Source organism: Thalia democratica, chromosome 7 (genome assembly GCF_965202585.1).
Source record: "Thalia democratica chromosome 7, ktThaDemo2.hap1.1, whole genome shotgun sequence".
NCBI classification, from domain to species: domain Eukaryota; kingdom Metazoa; phylum Chordata; class Thaliacea; order Salpida; family Salpidae; genus Thalia; species Thalia democratica.
In genome coordinates, this window is record NC_139171.1 from 1,207,235 (window position 1) to 1,220,336 (window position 13,102).

At 22.7% G+C, this 13,102-nt stretch overlaps 2 protein-coding genes across 2 annotated transcripts in view; one reads left to right on the plus strand and one right to left on the minus strand.

Moving 5' to 3' along the window:
- The window catches only part of LOC145840603 (band 4.1-like protein 4A), a 28,459-nt gene extending 25,803 nt beyond the window's left edge, over positions 1-2,656 (minus strand). Inside the window, exons 1-5 of the mRNA XM_082947910.1 lie at positions 2,537-2,656; positions 1,569-1,716; positions 1,074-1,194; positions 511-681; positions 24-111 (exon numbers count right to left, since the gene is read on the minus strand). Coding sequence (XP_082804036.1) covers positions 24-111; positions 511-681; positions 1,074-1,194; positions 1,569-1,716; positions 2,537-2,617 — 609 coding nt within the window. The 5' untranslated portion in view covers positions 2,618-2,656. The remainder of the gene's footprint in view (positions 1-23; positions 112-510; positions 682-1,073; positions 1,195-1,568; positions 1,717-2,536) is intronic.
- A 5,738-nt stretch (positions 2,657-8,394) lies between these two features.
- On the plus strand, positions 8,395-9,921 carry LOC145841752 (uncharacterized). Its single transcript, XM_082949106.1, has 3 exons — positions 8,395-8,461; positions 9,209-9,385; positions 9,807-9,921. Exons 1-3 carry the CDS (start codon positions 8,404-8,406, stop codon positions 9,878-9,880), a joined length of 309 nt encoding a protein of 102 aa, XP_082805232.1. The 5' UTR covers positions 8,395-8,403; the 3' UTR covers positions 9,881-9,921.
- Positions 9,922-13,102: the final 3,181 nt, after the last annotated feature.

The window sequence follows — 13,102 nt, forward strand, 5'->3', positions numbered from 1 at the left end:
ATAAAAACAATAAATAAACAAACTTTAGAATGATGTAAGTCAATTCCATACAATTGCAGAGTTGAAACATTTTTCAAATAGTTTATTTCAGCTTCTTCAGACGACATTCCTCTGTGAAAATAAACAAACTAGTTGTGTGTTTTTATACATAACTAGAGTGATGTATAAACTTTTTTTATAATAAGGTAACACAACTATGGTGTTATGCGTGTGAAGAAATTTTATTATTTAATATATCATAAAAACTTACCGTAAAGTGTTTTAAATGAACTAATTAACAGAACAGTATGTTTTTGAAGCTTCTCTCAAAAAAATACTTTCTTTAATAAGTATTACAGACTTTTATAAGTTTGATACTACAGTTTTCAGTTAAACTAATACATTTATATTTAATAAATATAACTATTCAAAAATATAAATTTAAGCGTTTGCTAACAAAGATCCAAGTAGAACAAGTTCACTAGAATAGTTATTTATTTCATTTTATTTGTATATAACAAATATACCAACTTATGAAGCTGGTGCATTTCCTTTATTTTATTCAAAAGACTATCATCTTGGTTAGGGGAAAATTTGAAATCTTCATAGCTTTTGTTGGGGTCTATGTTGTCAAAATCCCCTAATTCTGATTGGCACACAAATGAGCCTAGTAACGCCAGGTTGCTATGTGGACATGGTAATCTGTTAAAACGGTTGCTATGTAAAAAATTTTATTTTGTAAATAGTAACCTTTTAAGTAAACTATTGAATTTTCACAATAGTTTATGTATATATACTTCTTACTTCCACAAATTAAACATAATCTTATGTTCAAAATGTTTATCTATTTATTTTAATATTTAATAGGCTACCAAACTAACTCAAATACTTTTTACAATACATGGTTACAGACATCTGAATTAAAACAAACAAAAAAAAAACACATCTTTACAAGTGTTCTTTTAAACAACTATTTGGCTTTATAATTTTAAGTTAAACAATTATTTTTGTCAAATTAATTCGAAACTATTTTTCCTACTAATCCCTTCTACTAACTAAAAACTGAAGTATGATGTATTAAGTAAACTGAATACCTTCCACTTGCAATTTCACTTCTAAGTTGGACACACATGTAGTATTTAGTGTAATCTTCAAGCAATTGATTTGGATTTGGTGGGTAAAATTTCACTCCTAAATACAAATCCCACCTGTCACCTGAAGTTTATTAGTTTTTTTTATATAATGAAAAAAAAAACGTTACAATAAGAATACAAAAACTATGTTTGGTTTTATTGCTTAACAGAATTTAAAATGTACATGACTATAAATTACAGGGAAAAGTTAAATAATAGAAAGCTTTAGATTTGTTAAATGTTTAATGTTCTCACTAGCAGAATTTTCATTGTACTTTTTTATAAGCATGCAAACTTAAAATATAAATGAAATAGAAAAAAAAAGTAATGATTTTTGAACTTGTTTTAAAACCTAAATATTTGTTTAATTTTTATAATTTTAGAAACTGAATAGAAAAATAATTCAAAAAACTATTTATGACAGACAGCCTGTGACCAACAAAATATATTGCAAACTTTTGATTTGGTGTTCAACAGTTTTATCTGGCTCGATCCACCAATTACAAGAGCTGTTGTCATGGAAATACAAACCAAAATAATCAGTTTCAACAAGATTCAGTAAATCGAAGAACTTCTTCAGCAAGTAAGAACCAAGTGATGACCTCTACAAAATTTATTTTTTATTTTCTAAGTTATATATAATTTTGATTGTTCAAGGCACTTTGAATGGGTTTACAAAACTTAAAATTGGTTACTTCAATAAGCTCCTTATGTAATTCATAAACCAATATAGCAAAAAAATCAATTAAACCTATTTTCTTCTTCAATTTTGAACCAACCTTTGATAATTTTTTTAGTAAGTCTAGTATTTATATTTAAGCCACTGAGAGACTTTTGTCAATATTGAAAATAAAATTAGGCAAAACAACCATTTAACTTTTGTTTATAACTTTGTATAAAATTTGTATTTTCAATCTTTTTATAAATTCCAGAACTATAAATATTTAAAAATATTTAAGGAACATTTGCTCAAAGTTTGAGGTTTCAAGTTCTAAAAATAAAAAGGTAGACAAATTTTGAATAAATATTTTAATTCCTTACACAACTAAGATTAAAAATAATTGTAATAAATACATTAATGATCAACTAAAACTTTTTACAAATAACTTTTTTTCAAAAAGTTAATCAAGCTGTTTACATTTTGTTATGTATTATTTATAGTTCATAGTTTTGGCTTTTATACAAAAACTACCTTATCTCCTTTGGACCTTTAGTGTTCATAGTTGTACAATTGTTACATACATATATATATTTTAAATATAACTAATATACCATTTTTAAACTGAAATTTATTACAAAAATTTAAAATCTTAAAATATTTTTTAAACTGACTTATTTGTTAAGTGTAACCAAATAGTTATTTTAAAAACTTCATTAAATTAAGTTTAAATATGATTTTTATAAAAATTTTGAATAAAACTAACTGGTATATCACACAGATACTCTTTACCATCAGGTAGTAAAATTCTGCAAGTTTTTTGTTTCTTTGTGTTATTTTGTGCCATGTTTATGTTTGAATTGTAAAATGTACTAATAAGTTTAAAGCTTCTATGAAGTAAAATCAAGCAGATTTACTACAAATTAGCTTTTTGGATTTCATGCAGCGGCATTTAGTGGTTGAAAATAAAAACATAAATTAAAACCTCTATAAGAAGAAAGTTTATGTTTAGTTCACAGGTTGTACAAAAAGATAAAAGATTAAAGGGTAGAAGAAATTAGAAATTAGTTTATAACTTTTATTTTTAAAATCAATTATATTACTTTTTGAAACTAAAATCGAATTTTTTGTTTTAATTAAGCTAAGCTATTTATTTTGGCTGCAACTTTTTATAAGTTTTAGAAAAAATAAGAATTTCAAAAATTTAAGTATAAAGCATATTTTAAAAGTAAAAATGGTGTTTGTTGAGATAAAAAATCTGATTTTTCTAAAGTGCTTAAAATTATTTTTACGTGAGAACTGTAAAATTGTTAATTTAACAACCTATTAAGACTTTATTATAGTTTTTAAGTATTCTAAAATTTGATTTTAATAAACATAAACATTTTTTTGTATGCTTTTTAAAATAATTTTAAACTTGACTATAACGTTGATAATCTAAGTATATTGCTTTATTTAAATTTCAATAATTAGCTTTCAAACTGAAACATAGTGTATTTAGTTTTTCACATACTGAAAAAGTTACTAAAAAAAAAACTTTTAATAACTTCATGAAAACTATTACCACGTAATATTAGCATAGCGTTGTTTATAGTTATTTATATAATTTTTCATAAAATATAATGTAAGAGATTTGTTATGCTGAAACTAATGAGACTAAACTACCAAAATTTGTTTTAACACAGGTTAGGTTTTAGATAAACATTCGTAAAAAATAATACAAAAAGTAATTATAAAACATTTAATTGCAATAAAAATTAATTGTGATACATTAAAGTCTTTGAATGAAAAAAAACGATGGAAATTTTTATTAAACTAGTTTTAGAAATTATCATTTTAACTCCTATAGCTAATAAAAGTTATAAAATTAAATATAAGTTCATTTGATAGCAATAAGAAACTTTAAACTTTTTATAATTAAAATTTGTATCTCACTTGTTTTTTAAATCATAGACTACTTTTCTTTAAATTATATGCAGAATAAAAAAATGTTTAATATAATTTGCTTGTTTTTATTTAATAAGATATCCATTGTTTTGCCTTATAAAATGTGTTTGAAATTTTTTAAGTAAATTTTTCTTAGATTACTTTATTCATGTGTCTTCATTTTATGTTTTCGTTATTAAATCAAAAATAGAATTTTATTAAAATGTATGTCAACAAAACAAAAAAGATTTAAATTTTGTGGTTTCTATCCTACTTCACACTGTAATTGCTGAAAGAAATGCTAGTTTTTTTTAACTTACATGGCTTAACTGATTAAAAACTGGCAACTATGCTTTACTCTAAATTGAGACTTTTTTAGATTAACTTCTTTGTAATGAAATTCTATCGAACTTAAGTACACACAAAGTTTGCTTAATTGTATTTAAAATTTAGTTTAACTGTAAAGCTATTTATAGCAGTAGACAATCATACATTTATATAAATAATACAATGCATTACTAACGCAAAAAAACTACTTATGTTCGATTTATTTCTACGCATTTACCGTCTCATCAGAACAATAATAAAAGTATAGCTATTTTTTTAAGAATCACAAAAATACACATTATGACTTTTCCGATAAATTTGAATAAATTTAGTTAGCTAACCTTGAAAAAAATTTATGTACAAGTGTTTTGTCTTGTTAGTTTTTATTTAAAGTTTTCTTTTGTTGCTTTTTTTGTTATTGATCAATATTTTTGTTCTTTTAAAATACATACTTTGGTTGTGAAGTCTTGTTGTCTTTATTATCTTTTATTTAGCGATGAATCTAATTTTTTGACTTTTTCAATTTTGTTCCATTTTAAGCTTAAAAAGTTACATGATTTGTTGTTTTTGGTTTGGTTTTAATTCTGAAGAGTATTTCCCATTTTAAGTTGTAGCCTTTTTTGTGTCTTTTAGTTCCCATATGTAGTTTGATAACTTTGTGTTATGTATTTTGAATTAACTATTAAAGTACATTATACAAATATATAATTATATAGTATACTATTAGAATTGTACAATATAAATCTTTGATAATAAAAAATAAATAAAAAATGGTAAACAAAATCTAACAGTAGTTGCTTTATTGTAAGTATCAGTAGTTAGTACAAAATTTTTACTGAGTTCCCTCAATATTTTAAATATATAAGAAGTGAAGGTTATAAAGTATTTTGAAGTGATTAAAATGATAAATAACAACTTACGTGTTTCATTTTATGTTTTAGGACAGTTTTGTCATAACCTTAGTCATTCAATTCTTTTTTTTTTGGTGAAGGTTCGTACTAGTAAATTGCATTTAGTTGTTTTAAAGTTTATTTTATTCAAAACTAAGAAGTGACTTAAAAAAAATTTATGAAAGACAAAAGTGTATAAATTTTTTACATACATTAACTTCGACTGAATTTACTAATTTTTTCTTAAATTTTTCTAAGCTTGAAGTAAACAAATAGCTTATTATTTTTTAAGTATTAATTACAACGATAAGCTCAAGGGTAAATAATAAACTGTTAATTAAGGTAAGCTAGATTACTTGATATTTTTTAAAACTTACCAGTTTAAAGTATAAATAATTAAAATAAAACTAACAAAATATAATATAGCTAATTTATTCTAGAAGCGACTAAATAATTCTACTAATAAAAAATAATAGCACAAAAAGTTTAAGTTTGAATAATAAGTAGGAAATTTTTAACAAAACATTAATTTGGAACGATTGATGTAAATTTGTTTTTATATAAATAAATGATAAAATGACTTTGTATTAATCTATTTAAATAAGTGCATTAACTAAATTCCGATAGTTATATTTTACTTTAAACTTTTTCAAAGACTTTTAACATTATTATTATATCTATTATTTATTACGTATATAAATGAAACAAATTTGAAACTTGTATGATTACACTTTATTGTAATATTTTTCACTATCTTAAGTTTCTATTTACTTACTTATGCTTAAAAAGTCTTCTTTGTTTAATTTCCCAGTTTTTTATCTAAAGAGTTGTTATTTCAGATTTTTATTTAAACTCATTATGATGCATTTATTATCAAGGCTTAATAAATTTTAATATCAGTTCTATATTTTAGTTAGAAACAATAGTAGTCGAAAAGTGAATTTCGAAAAACTTTCTACTACAATAAAAATGCAAAGTATTTGTTATAGTTTTTTGTTTAGATTTTCTACCCCAAAAAAGTTATCTAAAATAACCTTTGTATTTTTTCCAAATACTTGTTGACAAACTAATTCTATATAGTTTATTTTGTTAACATTTAGAGTTTTTCATATACTTTTAAGTTAATAACAAAAATACTTTAGACACTTTTCCGAACAACACTTTACGAAGTTAAACTAAAAAACATTCGAATGAACTTTTGGAACAAAAATAGCTAAAGTATTTATGTAGCAAAAATAATTAGTAAATTATGAATTAAAACTACTTTTAAGCTATATATATATATATATATATTTACTTGAACACATTAGGTTTTTAGGTTTTCATTTATAAATTTAAAAGCTACACTTTTAGAATGTAAGTTTGATAAAGTTATTTATAAAACATAATACAATTTTCGATATTTACAAGCACAATAAAGTCACAATAAAAAGTTATAATCGATCTGAATATTCAGATAATTCGATGTAAGTTAGTTTGTACATTACATTATAATTGACAAGCTACAACTATAAAGTATGTGTAACCATCACAATAAACATGTATAAATAAACATAATTTAATCTTCTTGTAAATATGACGTCAATACTTGGTAGCAACTAATGATTTTATTAAATCATTATTTTTTTATTGCTGATGGTTCCTTTTAAATAAATATCAAACTTTTGACTAACTTAGAGCACTAAAAAGCATTTAAAGCTTATTTAAACAATTTTTTCCGGTGCACAATTTATTTAAAAAATATAACAAAACACATTTCATATTTTCTTAAATTTATTTGAGTACTTTTGAAGTAAGTCTTGTCAAATATAGTTGTGAGCGGAGAAATCTTTTCAGTTACATAACCTAAAAGCCTTATGTATTTAATCTTTAGACCTAGTTTATTTAAGTAGAAAAAGTTTTTATACCAAACTAGACTTTTTAAAACCTTATATTAAATAGTTTCCAAGTAATTGGTTTCGCGTAATTTTTTTTAAGTGTAGTTTTATTCAATTTTTTATTGCTGTTTATTTTAGTTTGATTTTAATCTAACAAGTTTTATTAGTACAGCACAGTTCTTTAGTATGAGCATTTAATTAGCTTTTACACTTGATTATTACGTCATTTTATATTTTAAAACTTTAAACTACAGTGCAGTGTTATATACTTCCAATCCAGTTTAATTTAGTAAAATACAATTTTTGACAAGACTTAATTCGAAAGTACTCAAATAAATTTAAGAAAAAAAAAGTGTGTAGTTATTTTATTTTTAACTAAGTTGTACCTTTAGTTTTAGTGTCATTTCGATATCGAAGTTTTTGATTTAGTTTTTTCAGTACTAGTAAATGAACAATATTATTTCTTGTGTAGTTTTATGTAAGTATAATATTTTTTAAAGACTAAAGATAGTTTGTTTTTAGTTTATGATTTACTTCTATTTAAGTATAAAGATAAAAAAACATTTTATGATTTATTTTATAAATAACTTTTATTAAACTGTAACAAGCTTTTTGATAGTTTTAAAGTAATAACTTTATCTTAATAAAAATAAAGCGATATTTTATGGGAACGGGTCAAAAATGCACGAGGTTACTAAATTTGCACGAGGAGACAAAATTGCACGAAGACAGTTTTGCACCAAAGGTCAATTCTGAACGAGTTACAATTTAGCACAGAGGGTCATTTTTGCACGAGATTATAAAACAAAATAGAAAAAATGTAAATAGAAAAAAACAGAAAAAAGTACTAAAAGATAAATTAAAAAAAAAGTTACTGAACTAAGGTAAGGTTAGGGATAACAGTGATAGTAAAAAAATAATTAATTGAAAAAAAAAATAAAATAACGAAAAAAAAAATCAAATCGTGCAAAGTTGTCCCCGTGCAAAGTTGTCTTCGTGCAATTTTGACAGCTACCTGCAATTATTGACGAAACAAAAAAAAATAAAAAAAACGTTTAAAAAGGACCAATTTAAATAAATGTTTACCAAAAATTTCAAGTTATTTATATTTAAAATAAAATTGAAGCTTAAAATAAAAATAAATTTATTTAAAGTCTTTTTTTATCGGATATAGATTCACCATGTGTTAAAAGACTAAATTTGTGCTAAAAAAATTTCAGTTCTATTAAAAGACGACACATCCTTTGAAATGAGGCAAACTTACGAGAAATTCAACTAAAAACAGTTTAAAAAAATCTATATAAGTTTAAAAGAATTAAAATAAACGTTTAAAAATTTCGGCTTTGTTGCATAAAGTTCGATTATTGTTTCAAAAATTTTACAAAAAATATCAATCAAGTTACTTAAAACAGAGAACTTCTGACGAAAATAGCGCAAGTTTTTATAAAAAGTGATAAATTTTTATTTTTGTTTTCAGCCTTTTTGCTCAACTGTTTACTGACGTCAATTGAAAACCTTCTTCTGTTTTAATCGGGGTTTTCCGCGTTGCTGATATAAAAGACTTGTACGAATAACAAAACATCAAAGGTTACAAGGCTAGAGTAGTGGAGAAAATGAAAATTTGGATTTTGATTGTGATTTCACTTTTCGTTTGCGGATCCTTTTCAAGAAGTTCGTTTAAAGTTTTTATACACAAATGCTAAAGTATAAGTTAAGAACAGTATTAAAAAAACCATTTGCAACTTAATACCAATAGATTATTTATTTTGTTTTATATTATATTATACAAAGCTTTTCAAAACTATACGAGTTTCATTGTCAAGTGAAAATTTTTAAATAAAATTTGAATAAGTTCTTGTTAAGTGAACAGCTTTAAAAAATAACTTAAAATTATGACGTATGAATAAATTCAAATAAATACAAAATTTAGAGATTTAGCAAGTAAAAATAAACATGTGTTTAATGAAAATATCCTTCAAAAATCTTCCTATAATAGTATTAAATATATTTCTGAAAACATGACGCTTTTAAATGTTTGTATTATTCTGTATTTATCGAATACTTTTAATTGCATAATTCAAGTGAATTTCAGCTAGAAAAACTATATAAATATTTTAGTCTATTGTAAAAAAACATGCTTAAAAGTATAACTTACAAAACTTACTTTTTAAACACGTATAATCTATTAATTAATTTAAATTTAAATGATTTAAAAACAAAACGCTAGCTAACAATTCAACGATATCAAGTTTTTATTGCAAAACTATCATACAACTATTTTAAACTTAACAAACGCTTTAATTTTTAAACGTACACACAATTTAGTATGTTGAAACTTTATAATCATTTTAAAACTATTTTTTGTCTAAAGTTTATAAATCGACTTAACCGTAGAAAAGAAATAAAAAATTTTAACAGGAACAATTAAACGAAAAGGTCCTGCGATTTACAAGCCGAAGCCTGCCACGTTTAACAAGATATTCCCGCACAAGAAACACAAAAACATCAACAACATCATGGGAAGAATGATGAAGTTCTGTGAGCGCTTTCTATCAAAACCTTTCAACAAAAAACGAGTTTGTTCGCACAAACACAGTTAGTATTTGTTTGTTGTAAAAAGTTCATAGTTCAATATTGAGCATAAATTACTAATCAAGTTTATTAAAAAAAAACATTTAAAGTAGAATAATTTTTCTTAAAAGTAAATAAGTTATATAATACTAATTTTATGAACAAAACTAGGGTGTTAGAAAAAGTAAAGTACAATGTTTTCTAAAAAGTAGGTTTCAAAGAATGTTTTTTAAAAATTTGTACTTACATATGTACATTTAACCAAACAAGTTTGGTATATATGCAAAAATAAACTTGACCAAAAAATCAAGTTATTGTTTTTAAAATATTAATGTTCATTAACATTTGCAATAAGCGTTTAAAAATAAAAAATAAACACACTAGCAAATTTATCTCATTTAAATTTTTACACTTTATATTTTTAACTAACAATTTATTTTTTCAGAATCCAGAGCGTGCAAAATATGCAAAAATGTTATGAAAGTTGAAAAAAAAAAATACCACAACAAAAATCAGTAGAATATATTAAATTAAACAATAGAATATATATTTTTTTAAATTAATAAACAGTTTATATAAAAGAGTTTCACTAACATCCGGGCCATACTTCATTGTGAGCTCTTTGTAAAAACTAAAATTTTCTAAAAACTTTTTGATTTTTGAAAATATTTCTATTTGTAAAAACTAAGATTTTCTAAAAACCTTTTTTATTTTTGAAAATATCTATATTTGTAAAAACTAAAATTTTCTAAAATTTTTTCAATTTTTGAAAATATTTATATTTGTAAAACTTTTATTATGTACAAACTTTCTAAAATGTAAAAACTAAAATTTTCTAAAAACTTTTTAATTTTTGAAAATATTTTAATTTGTAAAAACTTTTGATATGTACAAACTTTTTAAAATGTAAAAATATTTCTATCTGTAAAAACTTTTTAATTTGTAAAAATATTTCTATTTGTAAAAATTAAACTATATTTTTTAAAAACTTTTAATTTGTATAAATATTTTTATATGTAAAAATTAATTTGTACTTTCTTAAAACTTTTTGATATGTAAAAACTTTTTGATTTGTAAAAGCTGTTTAATATGTAAAAACTTTTTAATATGTAAAAATATTTCTATATGTAAAAATTGTCTCTTTGTAAAAAAAATCTGCTTTGTGAAAACTTATCTACATTGGAGATTTTTTTTTTGTTTTCTAAAACATATTAAAATTTATTTTTTCTCTTTGTATATTTTTCTTTCGTGTAATTTTCTATTGTTTATTTTATCGAAAAAAGCTTATTATACTTTCACAAAAACTCACAAAGCAAAAGAATACATTTGTATAGTTTTCATATTTTGTTTCAGACACTATCTACTATGAAAATTCTTTCCCTTCAACTTTTTATGTATTATCGGAGATTTTTCATGATCTTAAAAGTTGTGGTAATGTTTTTTTGAATACTTTTTATGTCGGTTCATCAGGGGTTGTAAAATTATTCTGCCGTTTATTACGACTTGTAAATTTAAGTTTTTGTATTTTTACTTCTAATTTCAAGTTCTGGTACTTCAAAATAAAGTTGTAGATTTCAGTCAGCTTAAATCTATTTGTGTGCTTGAACATACACGATAAGGTTTTTTTATAAATTGTAAAACAACTTATATTTGAACGTTTAAATATTTAATTTCGTTCATCATGACTAATTAAGCTTTTATCTTTAATTTTCAAAAACACGATAAAAATACAGCTTATTTTTATTTTTACTTTATATTGTATACATCATTAGACTTCTGATTTTTAGTGGGAATATTTAGAATATTTTATTTCTTATTGTATTTTTTTTTGTGTAGTTGTCGAAATGCTTAGTGTTAGCTTTGTACAGAATAAAACTTTCTAACAACTCAGTTTTTCAACTTGTTGTTATTCTTAAAAATAATCTTAGCATATAAACTGCATTACAGGTGTAATTAATTTTCCTGTGAAAAATAATTATGGTTTTGATAAGTTACGATATCACATTGAAAAAGAAATGTTTTACTTAAAACCAAACTTTAAAAGTTATAAAGTTCTTTCAAAATTTTGCTTCAAAAACGTTTTTATCATTATTTTGAGATCAAAATCTTTCAAAATTTATTTAGTTTAAAAGTAAATATTTAGTTTTTTAGACATTAAGCATCTATAAAACAACAGAAGTTTGTTAATTTTCAGTATACTTGTTTAAACAATAAAATTATTTCTTTAAATTAAATAAGGAAGCATTTTAAGTCGTTTTTTGTGAGAGTTTTATATTTATGTTAATATATTTAATTAGACAAAGTTTATCGATTTTTATGTTACTCGTTTGCAAGAGAATAATTTATTTAATTTTCAGTATTTTCTCATTCATTAACAGTTTTTATTAGTTTGACTAAAAAAAATTATTTTATAAAATTAACTTTGAGTAAAACAAATAAATTCTCAATTTAGTATATAGTGTGCTCTTTAAACAAAAGAGAAAAAACCATAGTTAAATAAATATTAGATTAAGGAATTAAAATAAAAGTCATACTTAAGTTTACGTTGTAAAAACAACATGAAATTTATAATGTTTTAGTTCTAAAAACGGATTTTTTTAAATGCGTTTTTTATAGCATATCGTAATTATAACGTAAGTAGTTTTAATTAAATTTAGTGACATCATTTTAAATTAACTTTGATCTAAACTCTAAAACAGTTTATGTTATATTTAAATGTATAATTTTGGCTTGATATTTATAATTTATGTTTTGGCTTTTAAACTTACATGCTTTAAAATGTTTTGGAATAAATAATTAAACTTTTTTACATTAAACAGCAATCTTTTAATGTCTAGGTTTTAAGTAGAACTTGTATGTTTTGTTTATACAACATATTTTATTTTTGTTTTGAATTTAGATTATTTGTAACTCGAAGAAAAATATAGTATTTTTTTTTTAGTTTAATTAATTTATAAACTTAGTAATAGTTTGTACTTAAAGTATGTTAATAATACCACGTTCATTGTTTATAACTGGCTTTGACATATATTATATTTTATTATTTCAAGGTTCAAACTTTTGTTAGACATAGCTCTAACTTTAAATTTGATTTAAAACCTTTTAAACTTTTATAACTTTTTAAATAAACAAAAAAAAAAACGTTTATAATTCAACAATAATTGTCTGAGTAATTAAATTTAGTAACATCTAAGGTCAAAATTAGTAGTAGTTTATAAAGCTAGAGTTAAACATTTTGAAAGGGCATAGTTTTGCAATCAGTATAATTTTAAGCAGTAACATTTATTACCATCTTTAAAAAATATCATAATATTTTACCAACATGCAAAAATGTGTGGCCCACGACACAAAATGGAATAAATTCAGCAGAAATGTCAAGTTTTTTTATGTAATAATATTAGTGCGAGCTTAAGTATTTTATTCTCTGCCAGGTTTCAGTGGCAAAAAATGAATTACGAGCTTGCCAACTAAAATAAACTAGTAAACTGCACTTAAAATGCTGCTTAACTATAATGTTGTTTAAAAATTTATTCGTGCACGGAAATCTTAACTACAAAGTTGCACATACTTTTTTATAATAAATGTTCACAGATATGCTCTTTTCATGCTCGTTAGTAAATTGTGCTGCCTATTTTTCGTTTATTGTATCACAGGATTGATCAACTATGTTTTTCTAGCAAATTAGTTTGAGTACTACGGCCCGCAACGGACTTTTCCATTTAACGTGGTTTACAAAAACTT